Raw genomic sequence first — 23223 nt, forward strand, 5'->3', positions numbered from 1 at the left:
AAACAAAGTGCGATTCTGGTGGGTTGGAGTGGGGAGCATACAGGAAGGGGGGAGGGCAGGGGCAGCGCATGCGCGGTGTTGCCCACCTTATGCCGCGCTGCGCTTGCGACTGTCTCAGGGTCACAATGCTCATAACCCCGCCGTCAGAACGAGAAGTCAGACTTTATTCATGGTTTTTTTTCATCTACACATGCACACTCGCACTAATTACAATTGGGATTCATTATTTGGTGGCATTTTTGTGAAAGATGGAAAAGGCGACTAATTTTTATCACGACGGTAATAAACTTTTAAATTTTAAATGCAAGACTGCAGTAATAATCAGCCTTAAGTATCTCATCATTTGAGTATTTTGGCGCATTTTCATCGACTAGTTAGGCCATTGACATCAAACTATATGACAAAGCGGTCTCTATGAAATAAATGACAGACGGCCTAATTTTCAGCAGTTGTAACGCTAGGCATACATACATTCTGAATACAGATTGTTGTCGAGTCGATGAGGACAACAATTAAATCATAAAATTGAGTAACAAAGTCTGAGCGTGGTCTGACCGGTTCGGGTTAATCTACATTTTTATATATATCGTGTGTATTCAATATTTCGTAATTATTTTGTGATACCCTCGTAGACGATTTTTGCAATTGTAGTTTGTGACTGATTGCACTGATAACACACATTTTATAACCTTTATTTCTTTCTTTGTATGGACTGTATTTAATGATAAAAGACCCAGTTAATATAAGGTATCTGTAAAAGTCCCATCTCTGGGCATTGGACATCTCTACTTAAAGGGCTTAGGTTAAAGTACACTGCTGGTTATCCGAGGTAGTTTTCCTTCACTGTTAAAGCAAGTAACATTAAATAGTTTGTGACAATACGACCTCCTCCATCGTCATCCCACCTTTTTATCACCTTTTCTCTGGTTCCCGGCCACTTATTTTCAAATTTTGAATCGCTCTTTAATTCCTTTGCCTCGTCATTCTCACTTTGTTTTGTTCCGTCGTCACTCTCTACCCAACGTCTGAAGCGAGCACTCCTGCTCGTCGTCATCACAAATTTTGATCTGTTTTTACCAGTTTCCATTGTAAATCATTTGCCTATTTAATACAACACTGCAGTTCGGTGCGCGTTCAGAAACGGACGTGTCCTATTGGACGCAGTGAGAATTATTATAATTCGAGTTTCGCGCGGCATCGGCCGCTGCGCATAAGTGGCAATGGGTTCCCAACAACTCATAGCCAATGAGCTTTTGGCATTTATCCAACACGCCATCGATACCATGGACGAAGTCAGCATCGTGCAGATCTGTAAATCCAACTTCAACGAGGATGAGATTTGCAATGGCAAGATGCTGTTGTTCGAGAGCCTCGGCAAAGTTGAGCACATGCCATCTCGCCGGAGGGATGGAGGCGTGAAGAGTCTCCAGGATGTTATTACACTTCTGAAGGAGACTGACCCGGACGACATGCCTACATTTGTGGCGAAGGAGCTGCACAAACTGCCCCCGTCACGTTCGACCACGTAGATGTTATCAGGCTGCTGAAGGATATCACTTCCCTGAAGTCAAGCCTGGCCGAGTTGCAGTGTAGATTGGAGGCTTCAGATAACACCATAAGTGAGTTGCGTTATTAAGCAATGCTGCTTCTGTATGTAAGTCACCAGAAGTATCTAATGTAAACACGCATCGTGAGGCGCAAAATGAATCCATCAACAGTGTCGAGTCGGCACAAATGGTTGCGTCACCGATCGCTGCTGCTGTCGCGCGTGATGCACCGCGTCCTGCTGCCTGCGCCTCTGCCCCGGCAGAAACGTCACGCATATGCATGTCCGCCCCTGCATATGCTTACGCCGATGTAGCCGCTTCTACCAGCCCATCCGCCACTTCGAAACTCGAGAGGCGGCAATCGGCTAAGTAAAAGTAGTCCCCGTGTGCCTGTCTCCGAAGTTGCAAACCCACAGAGGCAGACGGATCAATGCGACGAGGACGGCTTCACAAAGGTGGTGAAGAGGAAGAGGAAGCCCACCAGCCGTAACCTGTGTGGCACAGCACCGACAGGATCGAACTTTATGCTCCGTTCGGCAACACCAACGACGCTGCTGTACCTGTCGCGACTACATTACTCCACGAAGTCTGAGGAGATAGTGGAGTACATCAGGCTAAAAGCCAAATACACCCGCCATAACGTAAATTTTAATTCGTTTGTAGTGAGAGTGGCGATCGAACATCTGTCGGCCTTCATGAAGGTAGAGTTTTGGCCGAAGGGTGTTATATACATAGGGCGCACTATAAGTTTCCGGAACTGGCCACTTACATAAACAATATTTTAAAAGTAATTACAACTTTTGAAAATGGAACTTTGGCTGTGGAATACAGTTTGTTTTATCTGACTGTCACTTGTTTTTACATTGTGGCGTCATTTTAGAAATTGGTTGTCCACATCACCAGGGATTTAACTCGTGAAAATTTTCGTAGTATGATTTTCTACGACTTTAAGTGTAATTTAACAGCTCAGCGGAGCTTCGTTAGGCTTCAAACTGCTTTTGGCGATGAAGCACCATGCAAGACGACTATTTATACCTGGTTTGCAGAATTCAAACGCGGTCGTCTGAATCTCACTGACGAATTTCGTGATGGTCGCCCGTCCACTGATGTGAACAAGAAAAACATCGATACACACGATATGATCAAAAGTCCATAGCAATGCGCGTTCGGAAACGGACGTGCCACTACGCAGTAAGTTAATTACACCTAACCGGCGTTTCGAGCGGCACAAGCCGCTGCGCGTAATTGACAATGAGTTCCCAGCAACTCATTGCCAATGAGCTCCTGGCGTTCATTATACACGTTATCGACACCATGGATGAAGTCAGCATAGTGCAGATATGCAAATCAAATTTCAGTGAAGATGAGATTTGCAGTGGCAAGATGCTGCTTTTCCAGCGTCTCGGTAAAGCCGAAGTGATGCCATCTCGCCGGAGGGATGGAGGCGTGAAGAGTCTCCAAGATATAATCACGCTGCTGAAGGAGACTGACCCGGACGACGTGCCTACATTCGTGGCGAAGGAGCTGCACAAGCTGCCCCCCGTCACGTTCGACCACATCGATGTTACTAGGCTGCTGAAGGACATTACGTCCCTGAAGTCTAGCCTAGCCGAAGTACAGTGTAAATTAGAGGCTTCGGATAACATCATAAGTGAGCTGTGTACCCAAGTTGCGTTATTAAACAATGCTGTTTCGGTATGTAGGTCACCAGAAGCCTCTAATGTAAACACACGACGCGGAGCAGCGCTGAATGCCTCGGTCAGCAGTTTCGAGTCGGCACATAATGCGTCACCATTCGTTGCTGCCACCGCGCATGATGCGCCGCGCCCCGCTGCCCGCCCCTCTGCCTCGGTGGAAATGTCACGCGTGTGCACGTCAACCCCGACACTTGCATACGCCGCTGTAGCCGCTTCAACCAGCCGTCCCGCCACTTCGAAATTCGAGCGGCGGCAATCGGCTAAGGATAAAACCAATCTCCGTGTGCCTGTCTCTGAAGTTGCAAAACTACAGAGGCAGACGGTCCAGTGCGACGAGGATGGCTTCACAAAGGTGGTGAAGAGGAAGAGGAAGCCCACCAGCCGTAACCAGTGTGGCACAGCTCCGACAGGACCGAACTACCTGCTGCGTCCGGCCGTACCGACGACGTTGATGTACCTGTCGCGGCTGCATTACTCCACGAAGTCTGAGGAGATAGTGGAGTATATCAGGCATAAAGCCAAATACACCCTGAGAGTCGAGCGGTTGGAGTCTCGCCGCAACGTGAACTTTAATTCGTTTGTGGTGAGAATACCGACCGAACATCTTTCGACCTTCATGAAAGAGGAATTTTGGCCGAAGGGTGTCATATATCGGCGATTCCGCGGCCGGTTACCTGACACCAGATTGCGCCGCACATCGCCGATAAGTGAAATCGTGTAGATTAGTTTTTATTATTATATTGTATGTATGTTAGTTTTAAGGTATATATAATATAGGTGTATTTTGTTTTTATATTGTTATGTATGTTAGTCTATAAGGTGTATATACACGGGTCTTTGTTACCTGATATAAATAAATAAATAAATAAAAAAATTAAAAAAATAGACTGGCATGTGACATACCATGAGATTCGGGCATCTTTAGGCATAGGCATGAGTCAAATACAGTGACTAAATACTACCCAAACATTTGGGTGTGAAAAAGCTTCTCCTGCTCTCGGTGGATCCCTCACAATTTGACTGAGGCTCCAAAAACGGATCGCGTCATTTGGTGCAATGCCATGCTTACCAGATTCAACGAAGTGGCGTCAAATTTGGTGTGGGACACAGTAACAGGTGACGAAACATGGATTTATAGTTACGATCCCAAAACAAAGTAGCAATCGAGTGTAAGGGTCTTACGAGATGAGCCGAAACCAACCAAAGTAGCGCGCGTGCAAAGTGCCTCTAAGTGGATGAATGCTTCTTTTTTAAATAAAACTGGTCACGTGGCTACTGTTGCTTTGGAGAATCATCCTACCGTGAATAGTGATTGGTACTCGACCATTTGTTTGCCGGAAGTTATTGACAAACTCCGTAAAAATAACCGTAAATGCCATATCATTTTGCCCCACCATAATGCCAGTTCTCACACTGCCAGACAGACAAATGAATTTTTGAAGGTGAACGACGTTGACTTTATGAACCATCCCGCATACAGTCCTGACCTGGGACCTGTGGCTTTTATTTATTTCCAAAAATTAAGAACCAATTACGCGGTCAACGATTTTCATCATCTGATGAGGCTGTCGAAGAGTATGAAAAATATGTTTCAGAGATTGTCTCGAAGGAGTGGAATAATGTTTTCAAAATTGGTTCATTCGTATGAAAAAGTGCATTAACGGTAACGAAGAATATTTCGAGAAACAATAAATTCATTTCTGACCATTTTATAGTATTTTTTTCTTATTCATTCCGGAAACTTATAGAGCGCCACACGTATCGGCGGTTCCGCGGCCGGTTACCTCACACCAGATTGCGCCACACGTTGCCGACAAGTGCAATACGTGTAGATTAGTTGTTAAGTTCATTTTATTGTCATATTATGTTGTATCTATATTAGTCCTTAAGGTTATATATAATAAATGTCTAAATTAAAAAAAAAACATTATAATCCCGTAAAATTTGTAAAAATACGGCCCTTTCGGGGTAAGTTTTACTGTCTCCAACCTTTTGTAGCATTTAAGTAGGGAGTGTTTTTGATATTGTACCTACGTGTGTTTTTTACTATTTTTTTTTTGTGATATCCTTTGCTCCCTACTGGCGGTTTACAACCTTTTCAAGTTTATTAATTGCATGTATAAGGCTCTACCACTGCACTAAGGCTCTAGCACTAGGTCGTATGGTTTTGCAATCTATCCAGTAGGTACCGTATTTCAAATGTCCTGGTAGTATTATCATCGAGAACTTCAAATGTACCATTGGCATAAAGACTATAATCGCAATAGCAAAACAGGCTTTCGATAGTAAAAAAACACATTTTTACCTCAAAAATACCCATGCGATTGAAAATATTTTTATCAAAACCGATATCTGTAGTACCGCATTGTATAGACGCGAGACCTGGACAATCACAAAGAAAAACACGGAGAGATTGGAGTTATTTCAAATGTGGTACTAGAGCGAATGAAGAAAACACCGCATTGAGAAAATCTCAAATGAAGAAATTTTAAAAAGGGTTAAGGCAGTGAGAAATCTTTTAAAAGATTGAGAGGAAGATGAAAGAAAAAGAGAGGGAGACCAAGAATAACGTAACATGAGCAAAAGAACGACATTAAAGTGAGCAGCTGTCAAGAGTCCACTACAAAAGTGAGTACACACCGACAAAAACGTGGCTCTTAAGTAGGACGATGGCCTATGCAGAAGTTACAAGAAAATAGGTGATCGAATTTTATCAATATGCGTAACCGCCATTCGAACAAGGATCGGCTGCACCCTACAACTTTAGTTATCATAAATAGGTTATTATCTTATTACCTCACGGTGATGGAATGTCACCATTACCTAGTGGTAATAGTATTAGTGTATTTGTACATGTAGGTACTTACGACATCAAATTGTACTTCTTTGTCACTACACGAGACATTTTCGTTCGATTTCAGCTGCGCTCAAGAGTCGACTGGATTATATTGTATGTAATTTTCCATCTAATGTAAGATACACACCTTCGCAAAAATTGTCCTCTCCTGCTCTGTTAATTTGCGACTCCCGACTTTTTCATTACCATCTGGTAATTTGTGTCATACCTCTAGTCATGTTATTTGCATAACGTTGTAAAATTTTGCTAAATATGTCATTTTTATCGTTGATAAATACTTAACTTGCTTTGATGTTAATTTTAACGGGACACAAATAAATTGTTACGTAAACGGAGAGCAATCAAAATTGGTACCTATGTAGCTAGGTATATCTAGGAGAAAATGTGAAGTATAATCTCTTTAGCTTTCTTTTAAATATCTTAGATTATACAAATATGAATAGCTTTGTATAGTGGACTTTGATATTGGAAATGAAACCATTTTGTTGTATTTGTTAATACAAAAATCAAACTCTCGAAAAAACCAAAAACAAAGTCACGACAACAAACACATAGAGAATGAAACACGTGAGGTCCGCTTTGTTAATTAGTGTTAGTTGGTATAGCGTCTGACACGGTATGCTAGATGACGTCGGTTCGAATCCGGCCGGATCGAAGGAATTTTTTCTGAGTGTTCGATCTTTGTATTAATAATTATAACAAACTAGCGGATTAATTTAACATAAAAAATAATTGAATATCAATTTAATAAAAATTTAAATGAAACTATTTTTTCTGATGTACATCGCATATATTTTCAACCAACTAACGTTAACCAACGTTTCGGGCCCTTTACAGGTCCTATGGTCACGACTGACTGAAATGATAAAGTCATCAACCAGTAGGGCTAGCATGAACAAGTGCTACTTGTACGAGAGTGACATGTCGCTTTCGCGCAAGTCGCGTCCTGTCGCGCTAGCCCTACCGTTATGTCTAGTATTAATGCTAACCACCCTACTCTGCATAATAGTTTCATTTCCACTGTGTAACAATCCCAAAAACCTTAGAACTATATAGTCTATAATATTTTGTTTATTATTTGAAATGAATTAATAAGAGCTGAATAAACTTAGAAGTCATTTCCAGGAGCTATGTGCCTATGAATGGGAGTTTACATAAGGATACTTGATAGACAATGACAGTTAAGCATCTGCCTGGATACATACAAACCTCGCATTGCTGTTTCTTATGTACAGTCAACCAAAAGTATGCTGGACTTAAATATTAAAATTCAAAATGGAACTTTATTATACCTACGATAATAACAGTCCATAGTGTAAAGTATAGCATGTTGTTGACTGTACATAACATATTAAATAATGCGTGCCTTAGTGATTGGAGTTTGCAAAATCAAATCTTTAAAAACACTGAATTTAAAAAGGTTCTCTCTCTTAAGATTTAAATGAAACAACACTTTTTCGATATTATTTCATTATTATTTATTAATTTATTTTATTATTAATATTCGTTTATTCTAAATAATAAAATCAATATTTATTTTACATAAAATTATGGTGTTTCGAATATTTATATTTATGAATATCACAAAATTCGAAGGAGGCGACGATTCCACATTAATATAGATACATTGTAAAAAGTAACCTAAACAGGGCGCAGCGAGCGTGAGCGAGGGACGCAGTTCGTAGTACTGCAGAGCGCTCGCGGCGCCCTCGCCCGACGGTCCTCCGACGGCACACACAAGTTTAAAGCTAAGTGAGTGAGAAGAAAGAGCCGACACCGCCCGGCGCCGGCGGAGGAGCGGGGCGCGGGACTAGTGTAGATCAGCGCTGGAACAGCGGGTTAGGGAAGTCGGGCGGATGCGGCAGGGGTGCGGGGGGCGGTCGCGCGCGTCTCCACGCCACGAGCCAACAGGCGACGGCGGCTGCCACCGCCACGAGGGCCAGCAGCGCCGTCAGCGCCAGCGCCACGGCCAGCCCCGCGGCTGACACACACACCTCGGCTGGCCCGGCCGCACCGTCCGCAGTTCCATCGCGTTGTCGGGCCACTCGGGATGGGTCACGCCGCTCCAGCGTTAAGATCTGGTTAGACTCGACGGTCACCTCCTCTCGAAGTTGGCCCTCATTGCCCGTTAGAGGGCCATCGTTGTCGATTGCTTCACGTTTTCTTCGTTTACCAAAAGCGTCGAATCCGCGACAATTTACCTGCAAAGTACGGAAGTTAAGGTTAAGTCAATCCGTGGAATATTTTCAACCTAGATTTTTTTATTATTATTATATTGTCGTATTAATATTTCACATATTCTACACACATGTAATCTTTTATTACTCACAGGTTGACATTTTCCAAAACAAACACGTATATTGCACTGGAATCTAATGTTGTCACTGCTGGGGAATTTGAATGCATTAAACGCAGCTCGTAGTGCCCCGCCATCTTCACTGCGCTCCCATTCCCCGAAGATGGCAGCGTCAGTAGCGCATCCATCTGCATCTGTTACCGTGTATTCGTTCTCTACATTTGTTGCAACTTCACTTGTCTTGGCTATGCAGCTGCGCGCAAATCCGCCGTATATGCCTAATAAAATAATCACAAACATTAGTATTACATCAACGATATTCACATAAGGTTTATTCACCATTGGTCAACTTACTTGATGGTTGGACATCAACTTGCAGAATGAGATTTTCTCCAATTTCCGCAGAGCTAACCTCATCTCCCGTTCGAGATACGATTCTCATAGAGCATGTTGGCGGAGGGCCGGTGTTGGCAATTGTTCCGGCTGTCGTCAACATAGATACGTTGAACGCAAGCGTCACATTTTGTTCGCCAGTCTGGTAGAAACATTTGATGTGGAACGCCTTTGCGTTTGATGTTACTAGTTTTGGATGTTTCTGCATTACAAGTACAAAGCTTGCCAAACCCTGCAACCAAAATTAATCGGTAAAGTATTTTTGCAATTAGAGTAAATTACGTACTCATTTTAATAATACCGAGAAATGACTCATTGAGAATATACAGTACGTTAAATGTAATGTAATGTATAACTCAGTCCTTTGATTGTATTCATCACACATAGAGCAATTTAGAGTGTAGTGACCGAGTGTTTGAGATTAATTGGATAAGTACGTATTACTCTTTCATGTCTAAAGAAAAAACAATTAAACAATGTAATAGGTATCTCATTTCATTGCTTATGAATTGTTACAACTTAATTTTCAAAAATAGATAAAGTTGATTCAGAAAAATGCAATGATGAAAAAAATATGGTGTATAACGTACGTTGACATGTACAAGACCACAATCTCCGAAGTGAACAGTGAAGTCGACAGGGCTTTCTTGATTCTCCAGTGTATGCACCACTAGGCGACATCGTTCGTCTTTGCTGTAACCCTTCACGTATAACACTCCATTGAAGTCCTTGATCTTAAGACTAACGCGTACTCCATCGGCCAGACAGTGTACCTGTAAAATAACGATATAGAAGTTTATTGAAATAAAATATGTTGACTCTATTGATAAATGAAAGTGAAATTATGCATAAGAAATATTGCATTTTACCGACCTGCATTTCTGGCAGAGGGAAGTCCGTTCGGTAATTCGTTTCTGGTGGAGATGAACATTGAATTCTAGGGTTGCCAACGTAGCCTGTGATACAAGTGCAATGAGAACGATGACCATAGGCATCACATGTTGCGTTAATGCCACATGGTTCAGCTTCGCATGCATTTACACAAGCTCCGTTAATACAACGTTCGCGATCGTCACACTCGTTGTCAGATCTGCAACCCAGTAACACACAGACGTCTCCTCGTGGTACGTATCCTCTTTCTGTGTCGCAAACGCAGCGTCTTCGACTGTCGACGATGCGGCCTTCCTCTTCAGAACACGGAACACATTCACCATTTCCGTCTACGCCTTGGCCAGGTATACATTTAGCGATAGGTGCTATAACAGAAAAATCAATAATGATTGATAGTTTGAAGAACATTTAATATAATATTCATATTCGTTGTAGTTTACTTACGATTGTTCGGGAGACATTCGATAAGGGCGTTTCCTTTGTAACCTGGTATACATTCGCATACCATTGTCCTGACTGGAAGTGTATCGATGACTTTGCATTCAGCGTTGACACCACATGGTTTTGTTTCAAGGCATGGGTTCACGCATTTGGAGTTCAAACAAGCAGTTCCTGATGGGCAGTCTACGTCTGATACGCACTGTGGTTCTGTAGTTAGAATACATCCAGTAGCTGTGCTTTCGTAGCCTGGAGGACAGATACAATGAGTCTCATGGAGATGTACTCTGCATTCTGCAGGTTTGTTGCATGTGGTATCCTTGCAAGGGTTAACGCATTTGGAGTTTATACAGGCTTTGTCTTGTGGGCACTCTGAATCCGCGCGACAGCCAATAGGTGTGCAAGCTATGGAAGGATTACCTACAGTGCCAATTTTACACCGACATGATGCTCTGTGTTCAACACCGTAACATTCAGCTGATTCTCCACAGATATCAGGATTAACGGAACACGCTGGAATGCATCGGTTGTTTATGCAACTTTCGTCATCCGAACATTGTGAATCTGATTGACATAGTATTTCGTAACATCCTGTTCGTGCATCTCCAATAAAACCTGGTTGGCATGCACATACTGGTTTATGATCTTTAATTTGACAGTCCGTGTTTGGTCCACACTCACATGGATTTTTGCACACTGAGGTTATGCAGGCATGGTTTGATGTACAGTCGTTATCCATCTCACATGTGACTTCTGAAAATGCTGTAACAGGGCGGCAAACACCACCCCCGCTGCTTACGTATCTTGGTGGACATGTGCATAGCATTGTACGTACTGGCAAAGTGGGCGAAACTTCGCAATGTGCAGGGGTGGCGCAAGGTCGTAAAGCTGTGCAAGGATTGACACATTTAGATAATAGACATGCTTGCTTCGATGGACAGTCGCCATCATTGTGACATTCTGCTGTAATTTGTGGTCTGCATTCGACGTATGGGCTTCCAACATAGCCTTGTTCACACTTGCAAACAGATATATGGTTTCGTACTAAACAGATTGCGTTGGTGCCACAAATGTTATCAGCGAGGCATGGATTGATGCATCTGTGTGCGCGACATTGTTTGTCTTGAGGGCAGTCACCATTAGAACGGCATTCAATGGCATTGCATCCTCTGTAAGCATCGCCTTCAAATCCAGAGCGACAGCGGCAAAGTGGATGGTTTCTTTCGACATAACATTCAGCGTTTGATCCGCACGTAGAATTTAGTAGGCATGGGTTAATACAGTTGCCGTTAATGCAGGCTTGACGTGATTCACATTCAGAGTTGGAACGACAGCCAACAATTCGGCATGTATGATAGGGGTCTCCATCAAAGCCAGCTTTACAAGAGCAAACTGGTCTGTGATCACGTACGAAACATTCGGCATTTTCTCCGCAGTTGCATGGATTGCGGCATATTCTATTGATACATGAATCCTGATCGCTGCAATCTTGGTCTGAAGAACAGCTTAGTGGCGGTAATTGCGCAGGTTTACATGCACCGCCTTCATCTGGGATGTAACCATCGGGACAGCGGCAAATCAATGTGCGGAACGGTGTACTGTCAGATACTGAACAACGAGCAATACCGGTACATGGTTTCAACGCAGCGCAGGCGTCGCGACATTCATCTCTGAGACATGCCTGACCACTAGGACACTCGCTGTCAATACGACATTCTGGCTCCCCGATTACTACTACCTTTTGACAATAGGTCAACGGATCTCCTTGCGGTAAAGCTGATGGGCACTTACAGGAGGCCGCGTGGTTTCTTGCAAAACATTCGGCATTACTGGCACAAGGGCTTCGTCCTTCAGCCGTACAAGCATTGCGGCAGACACCTCTTACGCAAACGCTATCATCGTTGCAGTCAGTATCTATTTCACATTCGGATGCTTGACATCTAATGTAAGGATTTCCGATAGTGCCAGCGAGACAGCGGCAGTTGGGTCGATGAGCTTTACCGTAACATTCAGCACTTATGGCACATGGAGCTTCGACTAAGCATGGATTAACACATGCACCGTTGTAGCAAGTGTCGCTGTCTGGGCACTCGGAATCAGAAGAACAGCCGACTGCAAGTAAAACACGGTCATTACTTATAACAGATAAATATTAGATCAATATTTTAGCTCTTTAATCAACTTGGAGTTGTGCTTTAAATTAATAAGCTGTTTTAAACAATATCAACTAGCACATTCTTACCTTTAACGCATCCTACATAAGGGTTGCCAGAATATCCACTTTCACAGAAGCACACTGGGTGGTGTCGTATAACATTGCACTCTGCGTGGGAGCCGCATGCGCAAGGATCTGCACACGCGTTGTTTACGCATGCTTGTGACAGCGGACAGTCTGAGTTTGCTCTGCATCCCACAGGTACTACGGACTTATCTGAAGCTGAAAATAAATAATAAGTGCGTTAAATATTTTAATTGGCGCCTTTTTTAAATTTAGTAAATGAAATTGAATTGTCAAGGGAAATAACTTTAATGTTTTGAATATGTGAGATTGGAATCGGTACGTATTCTAGGACACTTACGTGGTATACAGCGAATCGTAGCATCTCCTGTGTAACCTCTGGGACAAGAGCAAATTGCCTTATGGCTAATGACGCGACATAACGCTCCGAGCCCGCAAGAGTTGTCGCAAGGGTTAACGCAAATTCTGTCTATGCAAGCGCGTTCTTGTCCACAATCATCATCGCTGTAGCATTCCCATGTTGTTGGTTGTCTCGCTTCTGCAATGTTAAAATAAATAAATATTTGAACTCAATGCATATATCGATTAATAAACGATCATAAAATAAGGCACAATTAGTTCTGCCAAATGAAAAATTCAGAAATCAGACGTACCTGGATTGCACTCAAATCTTGGATTGCCGTTGTAGCCTGGTGGGCAAGTGCAACGGGATACATGATCGACACTGTCGCATATAGCATTGTGACCACAAGGGTCAGCTCGACATGCTTCAACGCAGGTTCCACGGCGGCAAGTCTGGCTATTGGCGCAGTCAGAGTCGGCAGAGCATTCCGCTTCAGGAGGAGCACGACATCCGCTGTCTGGGGCCATACGTCCTCCATCCGGACAGACACAAGCAACGGCGCGAAGCGGCAGAATGTCGACCGTTTTGCAAATCAAACCTTCTTCACATGGATTGCCAATACACAGATCAGCGCATCGTGAATTGACGCATGCCAGTGGGGAAGAGCAATCAGCGTCTGACATACATTCGGGAGTAATTTGTGTAGATGTGCAACCACGCAGGTATGGATCACCTGATCGGCCAGGTGGGCAACTACAAATTGGCCGATGATCTTTAGCAGTACAAAGGGCACCAGGAGCGCAAGCATTGTCAGAGCAGGCGGGCTGGCAAACGCGGTTAAGGCGATTGCAAAGTTGGTTGTCATCGCAATCTTCGTTGTAATGACATACTGCAGAGATGCAAGCTCTGTGCGGGTCACCTTGCGTTCCTGGTGGGCATCGACATGTTGGCGCATGAGCCACAACTTGGCATATTGCATCACGGCCGCACGGAGATCCAAGTGCGCATGGATCTTGGCAATATCTGTTGATACAACTCTTATCGAAGGGACAGTTGTCGTCTGATGTACATTCAGCTGTGAACAACGTTTAATTATTATGTATTGTTCCTATATTCTTACAGAGATTTGTGTTCTTAGTGAAATGAACATATTTCGCTTACGTGTGTAACAAGCTCGTGCTGGGTCGCCCGCGGTTCCGGGCGGGCAGCGGCAGCGAGCGCGGTGATCGATAGGCTCGCACAAGGCACCCGTGCCGCAGGCGCCAGCGCAGGCAGATACACAACGCTGCGCTACACATGCTTCTGCAGCTCCACACTGAGAGTCTACTGTACATTCTGGTCCAGGGGCTCCTGTAAATATATGTATAGATGCTGATGATACAATTTCGAAAATGCCAAATATACAAATAATTTCTTATCGTCAGATGCTACTTACCAGGCGTGCAAGCGACTTTAGGATTTCCTTGCAGCGGCGGCACGCACACGCAACTAGCGCGGTGGTTATTGGCACGGCACTCGGCGCCTACGCCGCACGCTGTCGCGTCGCACACTGGCACGCATCGCCCCTCCGAACAACGGTCTTCATCACCGCATTCTGAGTCCTCTCTACATTCGCTTCCTGCGTTCATCGGAAGGCACAATACAATATAGATACTGCTTCAATTGAACAGAAACAGCTAAACGTTGTAACTGTCGCTGAATTTGTTTTTTTTTTATCACAGGATCTTCTTTATAAATTGAACGTATCGCAAACTGATTTGAAACTTGTAGTTAAAAGTGTGATAGAACCGAGAATAGATCGAAGGTCACAGTTTGATAGTATATTTACACACTAGTGGTGTAGTACATATTTACATAAGTGCAACGTGAAGGAATACCACTTTAACTATACCCACTTAGTTGTAAGATTACATACCTACACTTGTTTTATTTCAAACATACCGAGTGTCCAATGTTGACGCTATCGTATTGTAACTGAAAAGTGCTTGATCACAAATGCTGTTTAAAAAGATACATCGTCATGTCATTATTCATTTTGTCAAAACATTTATGGACTTTCGCTTTTTGTTGTTAAAGAAATAATGCATGGAAATTGTAAAATACAGATGAAATTTAGACTTACTGGGATTACATTGTACTGACGCGTCACCAGTTAATGGTTTCGGACATTCGCACACCATTGTGCGGAATGGTAGTGTATTTGCGACTCTACACACGGCCCGTTGTCCACACGATGTGGAATCACATGGGTTTCTACAGTTGTTTTGAAGACATGCAAGCCCAGGGCCACATTCAGCATCAGTTTCGCATTCCACATTATCACGAACTGGAAGACATAGATATTGGGTTGCAAAATTCATTTTTACGTTTATAACATTTGACGAGAAAGGTAAATTGTTAGTAAGTTAAAAAACAAATAGGTTTATACCTGGTTGGCAGTTGATTTTGGGGTTGCCCTCGGTTCCTCTTGGGCACTCACATACAGGTATATGTCGTACAACACTGCATTGCGCTTCGGGTGCGCAAGCACCTGGGCAAGGATTTTGACATGTTCCACTTCGGCATGCTAACCATGAGGCACATTCCTCGTCTACAGTACATTCAGCTCGACGACATCCTATCCAAGGATTGCCGCGAGCTCCGGTGTCACATTCGCAAGATGCTGTATGACCCCGTGCCACGCAATGGGCGTCGTTTCCACAACGTACTCGTGAACATACTTTTATGCATGAACCACTTTCACAACTTTCATCGTCTGGACAATCATTGTTGCTGTGACACTGAACTGTAACCAATAAATTTCAAATTAGCATGGTGGTAAACGTATAGGAAATCGTTTTATAAGTTTAAGAAGTTCTATAAGAAATGAAACTATTTTTCCGGATTTAAATCGCGTATATTTGTTTTTTCAAACAAACTTTTGGCAAAGGTTTGAAAACTGAAACTATTTTTCCGAATTTAAATCGCGTATATTTATTTTTTAAAAAAACCAAAACCAAAGGTTTGTTTGAAAAAACAAATAAATATACGCGTTTTAAATCCGGAAAAATAGTTTCATTTCCTATGTGTAACAATCGCGAAAACCGAAGAATTCGTTAAGAAGTTCTAGTTTAAGTTTTCTTACCGGAATAACATCCAGCATCGGCGTTTCCTTCATATCCAGGCAGACAAGCACAACGTGCTCTATGCTGTCGTGCTATACATTTCGCATTGAGGCCGCAATTAGTAGGTCCACAGACCGGCGTGCAACGATTATCGATGCAAGCTGCATTATCGGCACATTCATTATCTCTGACACATTCTGGCTTAGGTGGCGGCGGAGTTGATATGATGACACGATCACAACGAACGAATGGTGAACCGGTGTAGCCGGCCGGACAAGAACACACAGCTGCATGTCTTACTCCGGCACAGATTGCGTTAAGGCCACAAGCGTTGATACAAGGATCAATACATTTTCTGTTGATACATGTGCGATCTCCCGGACAGTCGTCGTTAACGATACACTCGGGATATGTACAGAAGCCGTCGCGACAGGTCCCATGTGGTCCACATGGATTAGGATCACATGGGTCGTCGTATACGTTGGGTACTTGATCTGGAACTGAAATTTAAATTCGATTCGGTTCATTATTAAGTTGTTTAAAATAAATTTCATTTACATATACGTATGTACAGTTATACAAACCAGCGCGACAGTCTAGGAAAGGATCTCCGGTGGTAGATTGTGGACAGGAACAAATTGGAGCATGATCGAAAACGCGACATAATGCATTGTTGCCACAAGCACCGACACAGGGATCAATGCATTTGTTGCGTACGCAGGCACGGTCGCGTGGACACTCCGAGCTGACGATACATTCTGGCCGACAGCCCGTTGTCGCTGCATTGCCACTAGTGCCGGGTGGACATGAACATATTGCTCTATTCCCTGATTCTGTGCATAATGCGCCTGGACCGCATGGTGATGGTGTACATGGAGGAGCTATAAATTATAGAATTGACAATTGAAATTTCTCTTCATAAGAATTTTTTTGTTACGTCTCACGATTAAATATTTAATGACCTACCTGACATAATAACATCACATCTCACAAATGCATTTCCTCTAGTTCCTGGTGGACATGAGCAGAGAGGTATGTGGTTGACAGTTTCACATTCAGCCCCTATGCCGCAAGTGCCTTCACAAGGATCGCGACAACGAGACCGTATACACGCTCGTGAAGTTGAACAATCAGAATCGGCAAGACACTCTGGTCGGCACCCTGTGTAAGGGTCGCCGTGAAGACCAGGTTCGCACTCGCAGGATGCTCCTACTCCTCTAGTGCGACAGACGGCGCCTGGCCCACATGGTGATGGGTTGCATGGATCACTTGGTGGTTTCGCTGTGGGATATTAAAGTACAAAATGTACTGATGATTTCATAAATTGTAAACGATTTTAAAGCAAACACGTTAAGCTCTAATGGAGAAAGATATTTTGAGTCACGTCTGTTACATTCAGATAACGGCTCCCTTAAGTTTCACTAGTAAAACCCATGCCTAAGTTTTAAAAGCGAAAACATAAGTTCACCCACTATCTACTCTATACTTGAAAAATCCTATTAAGTATGTCTATGATCGTTTAAACTTTTGAAATAACAAAAAAAATCCAGGTGTGTCTGTCTTACGGAAGATGTTTTCGACGGGTCGACACGCTACGAGTGGATTTCCTCTAGTTCCTGGTGGACAATCGCAACGAGGCTCATGGGCTACTGGTGTACATGTTGCGCCTTGTCCACATGCTCCTGGGCATGGGTCTACACAACGTTTGTTTATACAGGTACGGGTCCAATCACAGTCGCTAGAACTGAGACATTCGTAATGACAGAACGGCGGCGATCCGAAGAAGAATGGTTTGCAACGACATTGGCTGTCGATACAGTCGGCATTTGGCCCACAATCCGAACATGGAACTTTTTGTTTGGCTTCGGAATTAAGAGCTGTTGAAAAATTGAAAGTGACTATTAGTTTACGAGTGTTACATAGAACATTTTCAATGCAAATAAAGGATATGCTTCTTACCTGGTACTTGACATCTAATGAATGGGTCTCCAAGGTAATTTTCGGGACATGTACAAATGGGTACATGCCGTTTGGTCTGGCATACTGCGTATGCACCACACGTGCCTGGGCAAGGGTCTCGGCATTTGTTATTGCGACAAGCGCGGTCCGACGGGCACTCGGAATCACTGCGACACTCTGGGCGGCAACTTGGAGGATCCTCGAACATTGGTGGTCGGCAAGAGCAGTGTGCAACGGTGCCGTCTGCTCGGCAAATACTATTGGGTCCGCAAGGGTTTGGCGTGCACGGATCCGATACAGCAGGAGCTATTAAATTAAATTATAATAATATTTATGTTACTACTTAAAGATTCCAAACAATAACTAATACGTAACTAACGCATTTTATAATAAAAATAAGAATAAGTACCTGTGACTCGGTGACAAGCAATAAATGCATCCCCTTGTAATGGTGCAGGACACTCGCATATCGCAATATGGTTGTAAACATTACATACAGCTTGTAGACCGCATGCATTTTTGCAAGGGTCTACGCATTTATAGTTAACACAAGCTAATTTCTTATCACAGTCATTATCGGTGGTACACTCTGGTCTGCATTTAATGTTCGGATTGCCGTGATATCCGGGTATGCAGGAGCATACGCCGTTATTACAAATCGAGTTTATTCCACATGGTGATTGACCACATGGATCTACAGGCACGGGTAGCTGAGGTTCTATAAATAGGAAATTGGTTAGTCAACAACGTATAAATAATACTGAAGTCATTTATAAAGCAATGAAAACTTTTACTTCTGCTTACCATCGAAAACGTAGCAGCTAGTGAATGGATTACCACTGTAGCCGCTTAAACATGTGCAAATGGCCAGATGATTCATTGCCCTACAGTTTGTATTTGAGCCGCAAGATCCTAAACAAGGATCTGAGCACTTTTCTCTAACACATGCTTTGTCATTAGGACAGTCTTCATTAATAGTACATTCTGGTGCACAGCGAGGTGGTACACCAATATAGCCTGGTTTACAATTGCATGTTGCTGACCCTCCAATATCTTTGCATGTGGAGAATGGACCACAGGGGCTGGGTTCACACGGTGATTTTAGCGACGGTGTCATAACTTTTTCTCTATTGCACTTAACAAATGGATCTCCTTCATAACCAGGTAAGCATGTGCAGTACGGGCTGTGATAATGGACACGACATTGCGCGTTCTCTCCGCAAGTCCCAACGCATGGGTCAACACATTTTTGTCTGACACATGCTTTTGTTAGCGGACACTCAGGGCTTGTTACACATTCTGGCCGGCAATTAGGCGGATTACCGATAAATTCTGGCAAGCAAGAGCACATGGCTTTATTATTTACTGTCTTGCAAGTGCTATACGGTCCACAAGGAGATGGAGTACATGGATCTATTGGTGGTTCTGAAAAACAAATGGATTGTAGCTACTAAAATTGGAAATAGTTGTACACTTCATTATTATGAAGCCAAAATGATAAACATTTCACCCACTGTAAAAGGTAAACGCTTACCTTCCCTCAATACGCAGTTCTCATATGGATTGCCTACATAACCAGTTACACAGATACAGTTCGGCAAATGACTGACTATTTGGCATCGTGCATTTAATCCACAAAGGCCTGGACAAGGATCTTGACACTTGTTGTTAATGCACGCCCGATTTTGTGGACAGTCAGAGTTAATTAAGCATTCTGGTCTGCAACCTTCGTAGGGATTTCCGAAATAGCCGCCAATGCAAGTACAGCTGCCTGCATTATTGCGTTCCTGACATACTGCATTTGGACCACAGGGGTTCGGTGAACATGCGTTCTGATGCAGTATTGGCCTCGGAGCAGGATCTGAAAGAGTTTTTAATTTGATTACTAAGCACCTACAAAATTATTGGGAAAATAATTTATCCAAACTCTGACTTACGGTTGTTTATTATATTTGTTTATTCGAACATATTTGTATTTTGTTCGTATTTGTTTCTTACCTCTGATTGGGATGCACTGGTCAAACGAATCACCTTGGTATCCACTTCTGCAAACGCATTGAGGTGAGTGGCTGATGACTCTACAGTCTGCATTCGGTCCACATGCTCCAAGGCATGGATCGGTACATTTATTGTTAATACACGCTTTGTCAAAGCTGCATTCGCTGTTTGTGACGCACTCCGGTCGACAATAAGGCGGAGAGCCAATGTATCCTGACAAGCATGTGCAGCTGGGCGATTCACCGACTACACGACACACAGAGTTTGGACCACAAGGTGATGGTTCACAAGGTGCCTTCTTTGATGGTGGTTCATCTGCATTAATACATAGTAAGTTGAACCAAGTGAAGTAGTAAAAATAACTGTTTAATTATTGTTTGATTAGATCCAAAATGGTACTGAATATAGGAGTAATACTTACATTGAATGATGGTACATTGTGTGAACGGATCACCAGAGTAGCCATTGGGACAATAACAAATAGCTTTATGATTGTGTACTTTACATTCTGCGTTAATTCCGCAAGCTCCCAAACAAGGATTGTTGCACTTTTGGTTTGAGCACGCCATTAGACTTGTGCAATCAGAGTCTACCAAACATTCTGGTCTGCAAGATGGTGGAACTCCTACGTAGCCAATGAGACACGAGCACATGGCTTGTTGATTCAATATGCGACAGATACTATAAGGTCCACATGGAGATGGTTCGCATGGATTCTTCGTAATAGGATCCGCTGAAAAAACGCAAGTGGCCGTGAATATATAAACTGCCTATATTTAGTTATCAAAAAAAAGTTATTAAAATTGGAATACACAAAATCTGACGATCATTACATTTCGTGTAAATATTAAGATACAATATAGAAATGTCTTGTTCGACTCTTAAATATATAAAATGTATTTATAAGTATGTTATATATATGTTATGTATATAATATTCGGGGATCGTGATGAAGCAAATAATAATTGTTATATAGCAAAATATTTTAAAGAAACAAACATATATACGTGCACTCTAAAATATTATCTTCCTGATGCAATAGCCTAGTAAAAGTATAGTCATAATACATACCTGTAATAGGCATACAAGAGAAGAAAGCATTTCCAGTGGTATTTGATGGACAACTACACATAGGGATGTGGTTATACACTTCGCACAAAGCGCCTTGCCCGCATAGATTGATACATGGGTTCACACATTTGTTATTCACACATGCTAGGTTTTGTGCACAGTCTGAATTGTGAGTACATTCAGGTCGGCAACTTAGGTACGGGTTGCCAAAATAATTCGACCTGCACGTGCATACTCCATCGTTACAGTCAGCGTTTGCGCCACAAGGACTTGGTTTGCATTTGTCGTAATCATTTGGAACGGGTTCTGAAAAATAATTGTTAAGTAGTTACTAGTACTTACTGTCATACATACATTACCAAAAATTAAAATGAATGTTAAAAAAAATACCGATATCTTCCTGAAGGTAGCAGCTTTGGAATGGATTGCCTGTAAATCCTTCTCTGCAGCTGCATACTGCGGCATGTTGGTAAACATGGCATTCCGTCTGCAGTCCACAAGACCCTGGACACGGGTCACGACATTTCTGATTAATGCAAGCTCGGTTACTAGCACAGTCTGAGTTTATAGTACATTCTGCTCTGCAGTTCGGAGGTGATCCAATGTAATTATCCATACAAGTGCATGACGGCGATTTATTTGCGATCTGACAGAGGGCATTGGGTCCACATGGAGATGGTATGCATGGGTTGATATCTGCTGGCGGTAGTTCTACAACAAATTGAAAGCATTCGTTAATAATCACTGCTACGTGAAATAAATAATATTTTCTAAAATATTTACAGGCAGCTTACTTTGTACTGGTAGACATCTGACAAATGGATCCCCTTCAAAACCTTGGCGGCATGAGCAAATTGGTGCATGATTAACGACTCTACATTCGGCGTCTACGCCACAGACATTGACACATGGATTAATGCATTTTTGATTTAGACAGCTCTTGCTGGCATCACATTCTGAATTTACTGTACATTCTGGGCGACAGTTCGGTGGAGAACCAAAGAATTTTTGAGCACACGAGCATATTGCTAAACCATTGTTATTTTTACAAATTGAGTTACTTCCACATGGATTTGGTATACAAGGATCAAGTGGTACTGGCGCTGCAAAATATTAAAATCAGTTAATGACAATGAAAACTATATAGAAAGTGATAGGACAACACTGAAGGAATTTTGATACTCACTAGGTTCGTTGATAATAATGTGACAGTACTGGTAAGGGTTACCAGTGTAACTAGGGGCACAACTACACGAAGGCACGTGATTGATAACTTGACATACAGCAGTAGAACCGCATGCACCTGGGCAAGGATCTTCACATTTGTTTCCTCTACAAGCCTTGTTATATGGACAATCAGTGTTTACAACACATTCAGGTCTGCAAATTTCATATGGATTTCCGAAATACCCTGGTTCACAGATACAAGCAGCTGCACCATTTCTCGAAACTTTGCATCGCGCATTAGTACCACAGGGTGTTGGATTGCAAGGGTCTACTGGTTCAATACTTTGTGACACTAAGTGGCACGACGTGAATGGATCTCCTACATAGCCTTCTTGGCAAGAGCACATAGGGCTGTGCAAACGAACCCCACATTGCGTATTACTTCCACAAGAACCTGGACACGGGTCCTTACATTTGTAATTAATACAGGCCTTGTCGGACGGACATTCGTCGTTTGTAGTACATTCCCTACGACAATTAGGTGGATTTCCTTCAAATGTTGGTTGACAACTACAAACAGATGAATTGGTACCAGGTGCTATATTACAAAGACCGTTTGGACCGCATGGAGATGGAATACAAGGATTGCTGGGCGGTTCTTGCAATGGTTGAACTGTAACATAAATTATTGTTATGTAGCATACAATTAGTTACCATAATATGTCTAGTAATATCAATATAAAATAATATAATATAATTACTGTAACAGTGAACAAACGGCGAGCCAGTGTATCTGGGAGGACAGCTGCATACGGGATTGTGATTATACACATTGCACACGGCATTATGTCCACATGACCCTGGACAGGGATCTTGGCATTTTCGGTTTATACATGCTAGGGAAGGAGAACAATCTGTGCTTTGTATGCATTCTGGTCGGCAATTTGGTGGATTTCCTATAAAGGTTTCTAAGCATGCACAGATCGCTTGACCATTTGCTTCTCTGCAAATACTATTTGGACCACATGGTGATGGTTCGCAAGGTTTGGTAACGGGTTCTGAAAGAAAAGACGGACTTTATTGCATTTGCTCTTACTTACAAGTGAATACAATATTAAATAATATTAAAATTTAAATAATATTAATAAATATTATTTCAATAATATTAATAAATATTATTTAAATAATATTAATAAATATTAAATTGGATGACCCAATATTTA

At 42.6% G+C, this 23223-nt stretch overlaps 2 protein-coding genes and 1 pseudogene across 3 annotated transcripts in view; 2 read left to right on the forward strand and 1 right to left on the reverse strand.

Moving 5' to 3' along the window:
• Nucleotides 1-1109: 1109 nt before the first annotated feature.
• On the forward strand, nucleotides 1110-2272 carry LOC113237655 (annotated as a pseudogene).
• Nucleotides 2273-2649: 377 nt separating this feature from the next.
• Nucleotides 2650-3965, forward strand: LOC113237656. Its single transcript, XM_026474268.1, has one exon. It carries the CDS (start codon nucleotides 2799-2801, stop codon nucleotides 3963-3965), a length of 1167 nt encoding a protein of 388 aa, XP_026330053.1. The 5' UTR covers nucleotides 2650-2798.
• Nucleotides 3966-7606: 3641 nt separating this feature from the next.
• LOC113237325 overlaps nucleotides 7607-23223 on the reverse strand; it is a 116585-nt gene continuing 100968 nt past the window's right edge. For both annotated transcript variants that reach the window (XM_026473737.1, XM_026473736.1), the window contains 28 exons: nucleotides 22762-23058; nucleotides 22020-22673; nucleotides 21628-21936; nucleotides 21224-21544; nucleotides 20834-21139; nucleotides 20184-20495; nucleotides 19763-20077; nucleotides 19299-19625; nucleotides 18569-19189; nucleotides 18174-18482; nucleotides 17765-18070; nucleotides 17371-17682; nucleotides 16772-17086; nucleotides 16390-16686; nucleotides 15826-16305; nucleotides 15130-15486; nucleotides 14824-15027; nucleotides 14137-14319; nucleotides 13863-14051; nucleotides 13012-13776; nucleotides 12699-12896; nucleotides 12362-12556; nucleotides 10126-12231; nucleotides 9664-10046; nucleotides 9381-9563; nucleotides 8752-9022; nucleotides 8431-8675; nucleotides 7607-8302 (listed from right to left, as the gene is read on the reverse strand). In XM_026473737.1, the coding sequence (XP_026329522.1) occupies nucleotides 7922-8302; nucleotides 8431-8675; nucleotides 8752-9022; nucleotides 9381-9563; nucleotides 9664-10046; nucleotides 10126-12231; nucleotides 12362-12556; nucleotides 12699-12896; nucleotides 13012-13776; nucleotides 13863-14051; nucleotides 14137-14319; nucleotides 14824-15027; nucleotides 15130-15486; nucleotides 15826-16305; nucleotides 16390-16686; nucleotides 16772-17086; nucleotides 17371-17682; nucleotides 17765-18070; nucleotides 18174-18482; nucleotides 18569-19189; nucleotides 19299-19625; nucleotides 19763-20077; nucleotides 20184-20495; nucleotides 20834-21139; nucleotides 21224-21544; nucleotides 21628-21936; nucleotides 22020-22673; nucleotides 22762-23058 (11141 nt within the window). In that variant the 3' untranslated portion in view covers nucleotides 7607-7921. The remainder of the gene's footprint in view (nucleotides 8303-8430; nucleotides 8676-8751; nucleotides 9023-9380; nucleotides 9564-9663; nucleotides 10047-10125; nucleotides 12232-12361; nucleotides 12557-12698; nucleotides 12897-13011; nucleotides 13777-13862; nucleotides 14052-14136; nucleotides 14320-14823; nucleotides 15028-15129; nucleotides 15487-15825; nucleotides 16306-16389; nucleotides 16687-16771; nucleotides 17087-17370; nucleotides 17683-17764; nucleotides 18071-18173; nucleotides 18483-18568; nucleotides 19190-19298; nucleotides 19626-19762; nucleotides 20078-20183; nucleotides 20496-20833; nucleotides 21140-21223; nucleotides 21545-21627; nucleotides 21937-22019; nucleotides 22674-22761; nucleotides 23059-23223) is intronic.

Source organism: Hyposmocoma kahamanoa, unplaced genomic scaffold, assembly GCF_003589595.1.
Source record: "Hyposmocoma kahamanoa isolate Upper Pololo Valley unplaced genomic scaffold, ASM358959v1 93, whole genome shotgun sequence".
In the NCBI taxonomy this organism is placed as follows: Eukaryota; Metazoa; Arthropoda; class Insecta; order Lepidoptera; family Cosmopterigidae; genus Hyposmocoma; species Hyposmocoma kahamanoa.